This window comes from Rhinoraja longicauda, chromosome 21 (assembly GCF_053455715.1).
Source record: "Rhinoraja longicauda isolate Sanriku21f chromosome 21, sRhiLon1.1, whole genome shotgun sequence".
In the NCBI taxonomy this organism is placed as follows: Eukaryota; Metazoa; Chordata; class Chondrichthyes; order Rajiformes; family Arhynchobatidae; genus Rhinoraja; species Rhinoraja longicauda.
This window is the reverse complement of record NC_135973.1, coordinates 34,773,498-34,786,619: the sequence shown is the minus strand read 5'-3', so window position 1 is coordinate 34,786,619 and position 13,122 is coordinate 34,773,498. Positions and strand designations below refer to the sequence as shown.

The 13,122-nt window shown below is 42.6% G+C and overlaps 1 protein-coding gene across 2 annotated transcripts in view; it reads left to right on the top strand.

Annotated features, from left to right (window-relative positions):
- The window catches only part of snx29 (sorting nexin 29), a 556,462-nt gene that overhangs the window by 344,281 nt on the left and 199,059 nt on the right, over positions 1 to 13,122 (top strand). For both annotated transcript variants that reach the window (XM_078418306.1, XM_078418305.1), the window contains one exon: positions 5,806 to 5,861. In XM_078418306.1, coding sequence (XP_078274432.1) covers positions 5,806 to 5,861 — 56 coding nt within the window. The remainder of the gene's footprint in view (positions 1 to 5,805; positions 5,862 to 13,122) is intronic.

Below are 13,122 nucleotides of genomic sequence, written 5' to 3'. Positions count from 1 at the left end.
GAAACCGGAGCATCTGGAGAAAACTCACACAGTCACAGGGAAAACGTACAAACTTCAGACAGACAGCACCTGTAGTTAGAATCGAACCCGGGTCTCTGACGCTATAAGGCAGCAACTCTACCGCTGCGTTACTGCGCCGCCTTTAAGTAAGGTCCTGAGCTGAAATGTAGCCTACCAATGTTCTCCAGAACTGACCCGCTGAGTTGCTCCAGCGCTTTGGGTCTTTTTTTGTAAACCAGCATCTGCAGTTCCTTGTGTCTAGCATTACTCATTTGCTTGGTTACCACAGGCTCTCTTAAACGAGAGAGAGAATGCCTCAGAAACAATGTTTGTAACCCGAGCGTGGAGTTAAATGATTGAATATAATTGGAGAGGATTATTGTATGTGCGAAACAATAATTGTCAATGACTGGTCTTGCTTCATGCAGGTTGAATTGTAGAAGCTAATATTTGCACATTCATCTTTTCAAAATAAACACACCTTTGACCGATCAAAGTCCTGGCAAATTGAAGCATAATTAACTGAGAATCATCTCTGACATCCTGTTGAATTCCTTTTATTCAGGCACAGTAACTATGTTACTTATTGGACTGTATGGAAGCAGTGCCGAGAGGGCTGGGGTGCGCGGGTTAGAGAGGTAACTCATTTTAGCAGCTTTGTGAAATTTCATTTTCTTTAGCAGTCTGTCAGTGCTGTCACTTCATTTCATGAAACGTCAAAGCCTTTGCAATCGTGCTGTCCATATTTAGAAATGTTTAAATTTACCAAGGGCACATTCAGGTGGATTTAAATGGCAGCAGAACCAATTTAGATACATTTAAATATATTTTATGTTCATCCATCTGGATATTTAATTGAAGTATAACTGACGGGTAGATGTGTTTTTGCTCTGTCAGTCCATATGATACGTCGTGCCCCAGGAAACACTTTGATAGGTTCTCTCCTGGCAGGAGTCCATCATTGTTACCGCTGGATTCAGCGAGTCCTGATGGACGTTTCTATTTACTGCTGGGCACCTCTGTGCATTCAGACGCACGTTTTTGGTTTGGAATCGTTAGTTGAAAAGTTAGTTGTGTCAAATTGTGCGAATTGTAGAATAATGGACATTTTCTTCACGAGGACCTTTTAATCAATAATACAGAGTTCCACTCACTTGACCAGGTTGCCAAGGACGCAGGGCACCAACACCATTTATTATTATATTATACTATATATAATATGTTTTATTATTATGTATTCATCATTTTATTTATTTGTCATTGTTTATTTATTATTATATATTTAAATTATTCACATAAATATTATATTATAACATGTATTATTAAAAAGAACAAATAATTTTAATCTTGGGGAATATAAATTATTTTATCACATTAAATAAGCAGTTGTATGATTTGTACAGCGATGAAGAAATATTTTATTAGGATGGAATCAGAGGACATGTTTTGATTTGAATGGCTTGAGAGCATTTTAAAATTATCATTGTGCAAAATTTTAATTTTTTTAATTTTAAGATCCCAATTAAATTTTCAAATGATTAGAGTCGCAAACTGTACGGCACCTTTGGCTCACCTTGTCCATGCCAACCAAGTTAGCATACTGCGATCGTTGCATTTACTTTCTGTTGACATGTAGCTCCCAAAACCCCTTCCTATCCATAGATCTGTCTTTTAAATGTGTAATTGCACCCACTTCTGTACCTACCTCTGACAGCTCTTTCCTGATATTGTCTCCCCTATGGCTGAAAACATTGATCCTAGGGTTAGTCCTAAATCTCTCACTTTAAGCCCTCTAATTTTGAAATCCTCCATTGTGGGAAATTTTATTTCATTTTATCCACGCCACTCATGATTTGTACCCCTCAATAAGATCATCCCTCAGCTTCTTCAAAGAAAAAAAGTCCCGGCCTATCCAACCTCTCCCTACAACTCAAGCTCACAAGCCCAGGTAACGTACCTTTTTCAACTTAATCACATTCTTCCTGTAGTTGGGCAACCGGAATTGTACTCCAAATATAGCCTCACCTCTAGAGCTGTATCATAATGTGGCACCCATTTGTGCTCAAAATCTTTTCCTATGAAGAAAAGCACGCTGAATGATGTTCTCGTTCTCCCTGACACTGAAGTCATCCAGTCATAGCTGCAGTTTCCTCACGCGGTCAGTCAGGAGCTACGGATGGACACATTTCCACAAGTGTAGCCCTCAGTGATACTGAAACGTTCCCTGACTCCCCACTTCCTGCAGCAGGAGCAGACTACTCCCTAACTGCCGTGCTGCCTGAACTTAGGTGAATGAAAAAGGTCACAAAAACAAGATCCAGCCTTATCTTGCCGTCAGCTTCATAACATTGATTTCATGAGATGGAAAAGGGGGGATTTATTTAAGCTCCACTTTGATTGCCTTTCTAAATGCTGGCCATTTTTTGTTATATTAACTCATTGATTGCTCTGTTAAAACAGTACTTTATTGAAACTAACAGCGCTCCTATAGCACTTTAGTTTTAATTTTAGAGATACTACAGAAATAGGCCCTTTGGGCCACCAAATCCATGCCGATCATCATTGATCACCTGTTCCCACTAGTTCTGTGTTATTCCACTTTCTTATCTATTTCCGACACACTAGGGGCAATTTACAGATGCCAGTTAACCTACAAACCCGCACGTCTTTGGGATATGAGAGGAAACAAGAGCACTTGGAAGTAACCCACACAGTCACAGGGAGAATGTACAAACCCCCACAAACAGCACCCATGGTCAGGATCGAACCTGGGTCTCTGGCGCTGTGAGGCAGCAGTGCTGCCAGCTGTGCCACTGTTCATAATGAGTGTGAAGATGGGTGATTAAGCATTGTAGATTAAATTAATTAATTAGAGTGAGAATGTTGATGTTTGTCCATTTATGTTCATTCACACGTTCCTGTTTTGTTCAAAGGCATTGAATGAACTACAGGGCGTGTTTCAAATAAATGGTAGGGAAGGAACGCATGAATACAGTAAAAGTCCACGATCCCAGCACATTCAGTCCACTATCCCAGCACATTCAGTCCACTATCCCAGCACATTCAGTCCACTATCCCAGCACATTCAGTCCACTATCCCAGCACATTCAGTCCACTATCCCAGCACATTCAGTCCACTATCCCAGCACATTCAGTCCACTATCCCAGCACATTCAGTCCACTATCCCAGCACATTCAGTCCACTATCCCAGCACATTCAGTCCACTATCCCAGCACATTCAGTCCACTATCTCAGCACATTCAGTCCACTATTCCAGCCTCTGGTGCAGACGTTCAGGATTATTGAATGTTAATCCTCCCCACCTACTCCTTCCACAATATACTTTCAATTTACTTTCTTTTAGATGTTGTACAGTCGTCTTATAAATTTGCAGTGAACCTGGTCAGTTTGAAGGAAATACGGGAAACCGGACCTCAGTGAGTTTAAAAGGAGCACAGGAAACCGGGTCACGGTGACTTTTAAAGGAACGGGGCAAACAGAGGTGCAATGGGTTTCAAGGAAGAGGTGGAAACAAAGCCTCTGTAAGATTCAAGGAATAGAAAGTACAGAGCCCCGGTGACTTTAGACAAAGTTTGGGTAACATCACACGGCCAGATGTTAACCATCAAGTTTTGAATAATTGGAGAGTTAATTTTTGGAGTTTTACCATAAATAAATTAAGATAATGGACAAAATTGTGTTAAATGATTTTCAGTGGAAGCACATATGTTCTGAAATTGAACCTTAATGCGAGGAAATAGACATTTCCATAGTAATTAAAACCTTAAAGCTACAATCTGGCTTAGATGTGGCATCGTGGTCGGCACGGACAATCTGGGCCGAAGGCCCTGTTTCATGTTTTATGATACGATCAGAGAGCAGGGGAATTCAAAGGTCCATGTACATAAGTCAGGCACAGTAGATAACCTAAAAGACATGTGTAGGAAGGAACTACAGGTGCTGTTTTAAACTGAAGATAGACACAAAAAGCTGGAGTAACTCAGTGATTCTGGAGGTATTCCAGATCTGGAGACAACATCTCTGGAGGAAAGGAATGGGCGACGTTTCGGGCCAAGAACCTTCAGACCCTTCTTCAGACTGAAGAAGGGGTTCGATCTGAAACATCACCTATTCTTTTTCTCCAAAGATGTTTCTGACCTGCTGAGTTACTCCAGCTTTTTGTGTCTATCTACCTAAAAGATATGTGTAGGAAGGAACTGCAAATGCTGGTTTAAACCGAGATAGACCCAAAAATATGGTTTGTACCTAAAAGATATAATGGTTTTGCAACAGTTACAGAGATATTAAAGTTTTATTGCATTTATACAGATCCCTAAGGTACTATGTCAAATTCTCAGACCAGTTGTTTGAGTTTAAACTTCTGGTGGCACAATAGCCTAGGCCTTTCTGTCAAACTCCTACTGTTAACTTCTGAACTAATGACTCCCTATGCTTTCTCTTTGTACGGCTAGTGAATGGGGGAGTTGGGTGGAGGAGAGGTGAGGTGATGAAGTGGTAGCGCTTTTTCTGCATCACTTTCAACTCTCTACATTTGGAGCTTATCCTCCTTGGTGGTCAGTCATCTCTGTGTCCAAGTTGCCTTGTGTGTTACAGAGCCACCTCCTGTAATGATTGTCTTGCAGAATCTAATTTAAAACTATGTTTGTCTCGCAGATTAAATTCTAAAGATTTGTGGATATTAGTAGTGACTTCTATATTGTTTTATTTTCTCATATCATACCAGATGCTCAGTAATTTCTACTCAGTACTCTCTTGCCATATCCATACTTACTCCACTGAAGAAGGGTCTCGACTCGAAACGTCACCCATTCCTTCTCTCCAGAGATGCTGCCTGTAATTTTGTGTCTACCTTACTCCATCACAGTGGCCCCCTGCACAAACAATCCTATGATGTCTTGCCACTGCACCAAACTTTTAACCAATTGTATTATACTTTATCCTGTGCTTGGATCTTGATAATGTTTAGAGGTAGAGTTCTGATAAATATTATGATTCCAACAAGATCCAACTGGATGTCTTTCACTTCTGATAAACTAATAAATCTCCAGTAACAGTCGATGCTTAACATTGCTTTACCAATCTATATCCATGCTTCCCTGGCCTAGGCTGTTGAAATGCCTTCTGTTGGGGAGAAACTGTGCCATCCATTTGGTGTAAACAGCTGATCTAAACAGGTAGATTCCTTGTCATCTTAATTTAAGAGATTTTTCCAGTGTTGATGCGGGGTTAAACACAAAATGAATCTTCCTCCCATCGTCATGCAATCTTTTGCTTAGTAGCTTTGGGTTCAAGCATGGGTGACCTTTCTTACAGCTAAAAAACATTTTTAGAGAGCTTGTCACAAGTATTTTGGCAGAAGTAGCTCCTGGAAATGAGCGAGAACCAGCTTGAAAGATACTGTGGTTAGGAACCCATTTGAGTTATCGATATTCTTTCACGAAGTTGACTTTCACAGTCAACTTAGTCACCGTTAATAAAAACAGAAAATGCTGGCATTTAGGTAGCTTCTGTGGAAAGAGAAAAATACTTCAAAGACTCTTAATCAGGCACTTTATAGTCACCATGAAATCTGAGACAACAGTAGTAAATTGTTAAAGATAAATAATTTTTAACTTTGCAAGGTGTACAATTTGAAATAAGATCTTAAAAGTGTCTTGTGTTGTTTTTTACAGCCGATTATGTTCAGAATTTATTTTTGCATGCAAGTACAAATACCTAGAATCAACATAACAGGGCATTTCAGTAATTTGTATATCAACATTGATTTTTATTTTCATTATTAGGTGCCTGGTGATTTAAGTCAAACCTCTGAAGATCAAAGCTTGTCAGATTTTGAAACGTAAGTCTTGATCTACATTATAATTTTTACGTAGTCTTATCTTGGAAAAATGTACAAATATTCTTATAAACAAAATGTTCAAGTACGTTGAGTTCATTATTTTTTGGCAATGGAGTAATCAACATTATAGATGTCAATAGAAATATCATTAATTTCTATTCATTGCAGTGTTGCTCCAGTGTCTGAGAACGTGCTGCCTTGCATTGAATAACAGTGACTCAACATAAAAACAGCAAGGGCTCGAAACACACAGCAGGTCAGGTAGCATCTGTGGAGAGAGAAAAGTCGAAGACTCTTCATCTAGAAAAATGAGATAGAGAGTTATTATTAAGTTGAGAGAGTTAGAGGTTGGGCAGGATAAAGTGAATAACCTTAATTGGTTGCTGAGGGTTCACTTTGTTTACAAAACAATTTGTTCTCTACATCGGCGAGACCAAACGCAGGCTCGGCGATCGTTTCACTCAACACCTTCGCTCAGTCCGCCTTAACCAACCTGATCTCCCGGTGGCTGAACACTTCAACTCCCCCTCCCATTCCCAGTATGATCTTTCTGTTATGGGCCTCCTCCATTGTCATAGTGAGGACCGACGCAAATTGGAGGAACAGCATCTCATATTTTGCTTGGGAAGTTTACACCCCAGCGGTATGAACATTGACATCTCCAACTTCAGATAGTTTTTCTGTCCCTCTCTTTCCCCTCCCCTTCTCAGTTCTCCCGCTGTCTTCCTGTCTCCTATTACATCCTATCTTTGTCCCGCCCCCTCCCCTGGCATCAATCTGAAGAAGGGTCTCGAGCCGAAACGTCACCCATTCCTTCTCTCCTGAGATGCTGCCTGACCCGCTGAGTTACTCCAGCATTTTGTGTCTACCTTCTGGTTGATTCATTAGTGAGGGAAGTTAGAGAAAGAGCAAGCCTTATTCTAGTATTCCAGTTCACAGCATTCCGATGTTAAAGCATTCTTCTCCTTAAGTTTAGTCTCGTTCAGAAAGATACAGCGCAGAAAAAGGCCCAATGGCCCACCGGGTCCTCGCCGACCAGCGATCCCCACACATTAACACTATCCTATGTAGGAAAATAACTGCAGATGCTGGTACAAATCGAAGGTATCACAAAATGCTGGAGTTACTCAGCAGGTCAGGCAGCATCCAGGAGAGAGGGAATGGGTGACGTTTCGGGTCGAGACCCTTCTTCAGTCTGAAGACGGGGCTCGACCAGAAACATCACCCATGCCCTCTCGCCTAGATGCTGCCTGACCTGCTGAGTTACTCCAGCATTAACACTATCCTAACATACCAGGGACAATTTTTACATATACCAAGCCAATTATCCTTCAAACCTGTACGTCTTTGGAGTGTGGGAGGAAACCGAAGATCTTGGAGAAAACCCACGCGGGTCACGGGGAGAACGTACAATACAAACTGCATACAGACAGCAACCGTAGTCGGGATCGAACCCGGTTCTCCAGCATTGCAAGTGCTGTAAGGCAGCAACTCTACCACTGCACCACCGTGCCGCCATCCTCAGTCTTATTTTCTGGGAACTGTACAATGGTCAGGGATTTTAGGGAAGGGAGGTCGTAGACAATGGCGTTTCATTCTTACCTTACAGGCCATTCCAATGACCACATTTCCAGGCACATTTGTATCCCTACAGCTTATTATCTCTTGTGTATGTATTAACCTCCTTTAATTCTTTTTCCATTCACATACATTAAGGAGTAATTTACAGTAAGTAATTATCCTCACCATACATCTTCGGGAGGAAACCCACACAAACCCAGGCGAAACACAAGCAGCACCAAAGGTCAGGATTGATCCTAGTTCCCTAAAAACTAATTACTGCCTGCAAGGCATCCAAAAGGAAGGTGAATGACTGTTTCTCAAGCTTACATTGGGCCTTGTTGTAAAATGAAGGAAGCTACAGACAGATTAGAAGTGGGGATAAATAGTAAGTGAAGATGAGAGGCAGCTTATCATGCCGAAACGACTACCAGCCAGTGACCTTGACATTCATCATCATGAAATGTTTGGAGAGGCTAGTTATGGAACGCATTAAATCCAGTCCACCCAGCAGCCTTGGCCAACTGCAGTTTGTCTACCGCCACGACAGGTCCATGATGCACCATTGCACTAGCCCTACACTCATCCCGAGAACACCTGGATAAGAAAGACACCTATGCCAGACTCCTATTCATAGACTAATACCATTATACCATCCAAGCTGATCACCAAACTCGCTGGACTTGGTGTCAGCACTGCAACTGGATCCTCAACCTCTTGACCAACAGACTACAATCAGTGAGGATAGGGGACAAATCATCCTCCACGATAATCCTCAACACTGGTGCTCCGCAAGGTTGTGTTCTCAGCCCCCTTCTTTACTCCTTGTTCGCCCACGACTGTGCAGCCATGTACAAATCTAAATTAATTTTCAAATCCGCAGATGACACCACCATTGTGGGCCAGATATCAAATAATGATGAGGCAGAGTAGAGCAAGGAGATCGAGAATTTTGTGTCCTGGTGTCGAGACAACAACCTTTTTCTCAATGTCAGCAAGACAAAGGAGATAGTGATGGACTTCAGAAAGCCAAGCGGTACACATACCCCAGTTTGCACTGACGGTGCCGAAGTAGAGATGGTTGAAAACTTCACATTCCTAGGAGTCAATATCACCAACAACTTCTCGTGCACCACCCCTATTAAAGCAAGGACCAAGAAAGCACATCAAAGCCTCTACTTCCTTAGAAGGCTTAGGAAGTTCGGCATGTCCCCAACAACTCTCACCAACTTCTACAGATGCACCGTAGAAAGCATTTTATCAGGATGCATCACAGCACGGTTTGGGACCAGCTCCATCCAAGACCACAAGAAAATGCAGTGAACTGTAGATTCAGCCCAGACCATCACACAGACCAACCTCCTTTCTATTGACTCCATTTATACCTCACACTGCCTCGGCAAGGCCAGCCGCATAATCAAGGACGAGTCACACCCCGGCCACTCCCTCTTCTCCCCTCTCCCATCAGGCAAAAGATATAGAAGTGTGAAAACGCATATCGTCTGATTCAAGGACAGTTTCTTCCCAGCTGTTATCAGGCAGCTGAACCATCCTACCACAACCAGAGAGCAGTGCTGAACTACTATCTACCTCTGATGACCTTCGGACTATCCTTGGCCGGACTATCCTTGACCGGACTTTGCCGGCTTTACCTTGCACTAAACGTTATACGCTTATCATGTATCTATACACTGTAAATGGCTCGATTGTAATCATGGATTGTCTTTTTGCTGACTGGTTAGTGCGCAACAAAAGCTTTTCACTGTACCTCAGTACACGTGATAATAAACTAAACTCAACTAAACTAAACTTAAAGCTCAAGGTATAGGAAAGAATTGCAGATGCTGGTTTAAATCGAAGGTGGGCACAAAATGCTGGAGTAACTCAGCGGGTCAGGCAGCATTTCTGCAGAGAATGAATGGGTCACGTTTCGGGTCGAGACCCTTCTTCAGACTCAAAGCTCAAGGTTATCTCCTCGGAGTGAACAGTAGTGTTTCACAATGGAATGCATATTGAATTTTTCAAATTTAGGTACCAAACCTACTAATACCCCACCCCCTACCCCTCCCCTTCTCTTCCCTCTGCCCCATTGGCATTGGCACTCTTTTCTCCCTTTCCCTCCCCCCCCGTCCCTTTTCACCTTCCAAAAAATGAGGGACATTTTGCACCTCTTAACTCCCACTTTTTGTCTCTTCATCTCTGCCCTTTGTCCAACCATCCATCATTGAAAACCTCCCTCACCTGTATCCACCTATTAATTACCAGGATTTGTTCTTCCCCCATCTCACTCACAGCTTTCTCCCCCCACAATCAGTCTGAAGAAGATTCCCAACCCGAAACATCGCCTCTCCATGTTCTCCAGAGTTACTCCAGGACTTTGTGTCGGCCTTTAGTTTTATCGTTTGCAACAAGTTATTAACAAAACACGGGTCAAAAAAGATCGCACTGGTATTTTTTGTCCTCTTTGAGTTCATGAAAAATGAGGCCTTGCAGCCAGAAAGACACGTTCCACTTGTGGACACCCTGTGAAGTCCATTGCCAGAATCTGTCAGTACGTGCAGGACTTCCATTTATGACAGTGCATGAATGAGATCCTGGACTTGGTGCCAGTAAAAGGCCGAATACTAGTCCACTGAGAGATCCCAGCGCAATGGTTTTTGGAGATTTCAGCCAAATGGATGAGTTCCAAAAATTGTCAGGAAGAAAATTATGAACACTGTGATTGTCACTGAATAGGTGAGGCTTTGAGCAGCAACCGCTTTCATTGTCCAGAGTGGCATTGAATTTGATTGATTCCTTACACTGCAAAGTTCAATGATGAAAGAACCACGATTTAATTCCTTTTAAAACTGCATCCACTTACTTTTCCTGTGTTCAGCGATGAGGAACGCAGACCTAAATTCATTTTTTGGACTCAGGTAATCACAATATTCCTTGGAAGTTGTTTCATCCCATGCCATGTTTGATTCAGTTTCAGGGACAAATGAAAAGTAAGTGAAAGTTATGCACAAACTTCACAGTTTCCATTCCTGTTCCTCCATATGTGGTAGCAGTGTTGTGCAACACATTCCATTCCTCTATATCATATCGTATCATATCATATATATACAGCCGGAAACAGGCCTTTTCAGCCCTCCAAGTCCGTGCCGCCCAGTGATCCCCGTACATTAACACTATCCTACACCCACTAGGGACAATTTTTACATTTACCCAGCCAATTAACCTACATACCTGTACGTCTTTGGAGTGTGGGAGGAAACCGGAGATCTCGGAGAAAACCCACGCAGGTCACGGGGAGAACGTACAAACTCCTTACAGTGCAGCACCCGTAGTCAGGATCGAACCTGAGTCTCCAGCGCTGCATTCGCTGTAAAGCAGCAACTCTACCGCTGCGCTACCATGCCGCATGTGGGAGACATTTGAAACTTTCAGTCTCTGGGAGGATCTATGTACAGAGTCTCGTGCTCGCATCAGAGGGCTTTCTGTTCTTCATGCCCAACTCTCTTGGGCTCCTCTCCCATCATTCCCACACTTGCTCCACTGCACTCCCTGCCCATCCCATCCATGCACCTTGCACTCTGCCCATCCTCCACCCCCAATCTAACTGTTTAGCCCTGATTCCCAACAGCCTATCTCCCAATCGTCAATAGATTAATATAATCCTTTCCATCTCTGCATTACTGTCCCAGCGTAATCGCTCCTCAACCCCGTGACCATTCTTGGACTTGCCTGGATTTCATTGGCAGCTGACAGAGGAAGGACCTTTCCAGCTGCAAGATGTTCCGTATTGTGCAATGTCTTTGGCCTCATGTACCTTTGAATGTGGTAGACTACTGAATGAATGAGTGTGTTGGGCAGAATGTTAAACTGACCAAATAAGCCAGTTAAACCAACAAGATAAGCATCATTCCGTTTTCAGGCCATTTCTATTTCATCGTCCATTTGTTACACAGAAACATTATTTACAAAAATGTCCAGTTTAGTTTATTGTCAAGTATACCGAGGTACAGTGAAAAGCTTTTGTTACATGCTAAGCGGAAAGGCAATGCATGATTACAATCGAGCCTTTCACAGTGTACAGATAAATGATAAGGCAATAACGTTTAGTGCAAGATAAAGCCCGTAACGTCCGATCAAAGATAGTCCAAGAGTCACCAATGAGGTAGACAATAGTTGAGGACTGATCTAGCTGCTCCACGAAGCCAGCCAAAGGGTTGTGCACAACACCAGTACCAGACACTCTTTTTAAAAGTCAGTTCCAAAAGCATCCTCGCACTATTTAGTGCTGACAGAAATATGTAATTGCACTGGGGTGTATCCATTTTGAAGAAAATCTTTGTCAAATTTAAGTTCAATCACAACAAAGTTCTATTACTTTACCAATGTAAGAAAATCGAAAATGTAAGAAATTTTGAACATCGACTTCTCCAACTTTAGATAGTCCCTCTGTCCCTCTCTTCCCCTCCTCCTTCCCAGATCTCCCTCTATCTTCCTGTCTCCACCTATATCCTTCCTTTGTCCCGCCCCCCCGACATCAGTCTGAAGAAGGGTCTCGACCTGAAACGTCACCCATTCCTTCTCTCCTGAGATGCTGCCTGATCTGCTGAGTTACTCCAGCATTTTGTGAATAAATACCTATTACTTTACCAATATCATTATACTTAAACTGATTTTAGATGTGTAAGAATGTGAGAGTGCATGTTCTGCCTGAGTGTAAATCCTGTGTGAAAGATACATCCTCTGGATGCGCTGGGACACATCCTCAGTGACGTGACCTGGGGTCATGGGGTGTTTCGGGTCTCACAACATCAGACACCCTCGCCCAGGCGACCCAGCCGGGGTTGATCAGGCCCCGACCTGCGTCCCAGCAGCAACTGCCCACGGATCAGCACTCTTAATAACTACTCTGCAGGGGTTGGGAGACTCTGGTGCGTGGAGGGACTGGGCTCTGTGGGGTGAGTCCTGGCCCGGCTCCTCCTGCGTCTGACCAGGTTCAAGGCCTGTGCGATGCACCTCTTTCTCCTTAATTATGCCACCAAAAATTAACACATTGCAACCTCTGTCCAATGAATTAGATTTCAACATTTTTTAAAAGGCTAATTTGTATGTGATGTAGAAAATGTTTGGACACTAAGACTTTGCAGCAGTGTGATTACTTTGTTGGACAGAGAGGAACTTCATTTGTTCATGGCAGGAAATATTCTCTGCATATAATCTCCGGGAGAATCTTTTGTAATGTTGACAGCATAACCAGAATAATGCTGCAGACAGAGCATTTGAGTTTGCTACCTTTTCGTTCATACAGTGGCACTGTACGGTTCAGTTAATAGAATAGCAGCATTAAATGATGCAGTAAATGTTATTATCATGTAGAGATTTGCTGCTCTATTACCTGGCCTATTCCATAATATCTCCTGTGGCTGGAGTGAAGTTGTGCTTTCAACGCAAATGCCTTTTCTTCGGTATTTCTGCGCTGAGCATTTGAGGTGCCTATGACGTGGCATGGCATTGTTTTGACTCAATGTTTCCAGACTCCGGTTATTCTAGGTAATTGATGCCAATTTTCGTGCTTGTCAACTTACATTTCTCACAGTTTTGGTTTCTAATTTCAAAATCTTTCAGATATATTTTGTCAGCTGGTGTATTTTTGTCTCAAGTTAATCTTGTTTGGTTTGAAGATCAGCATGGACAAATCCTCCTG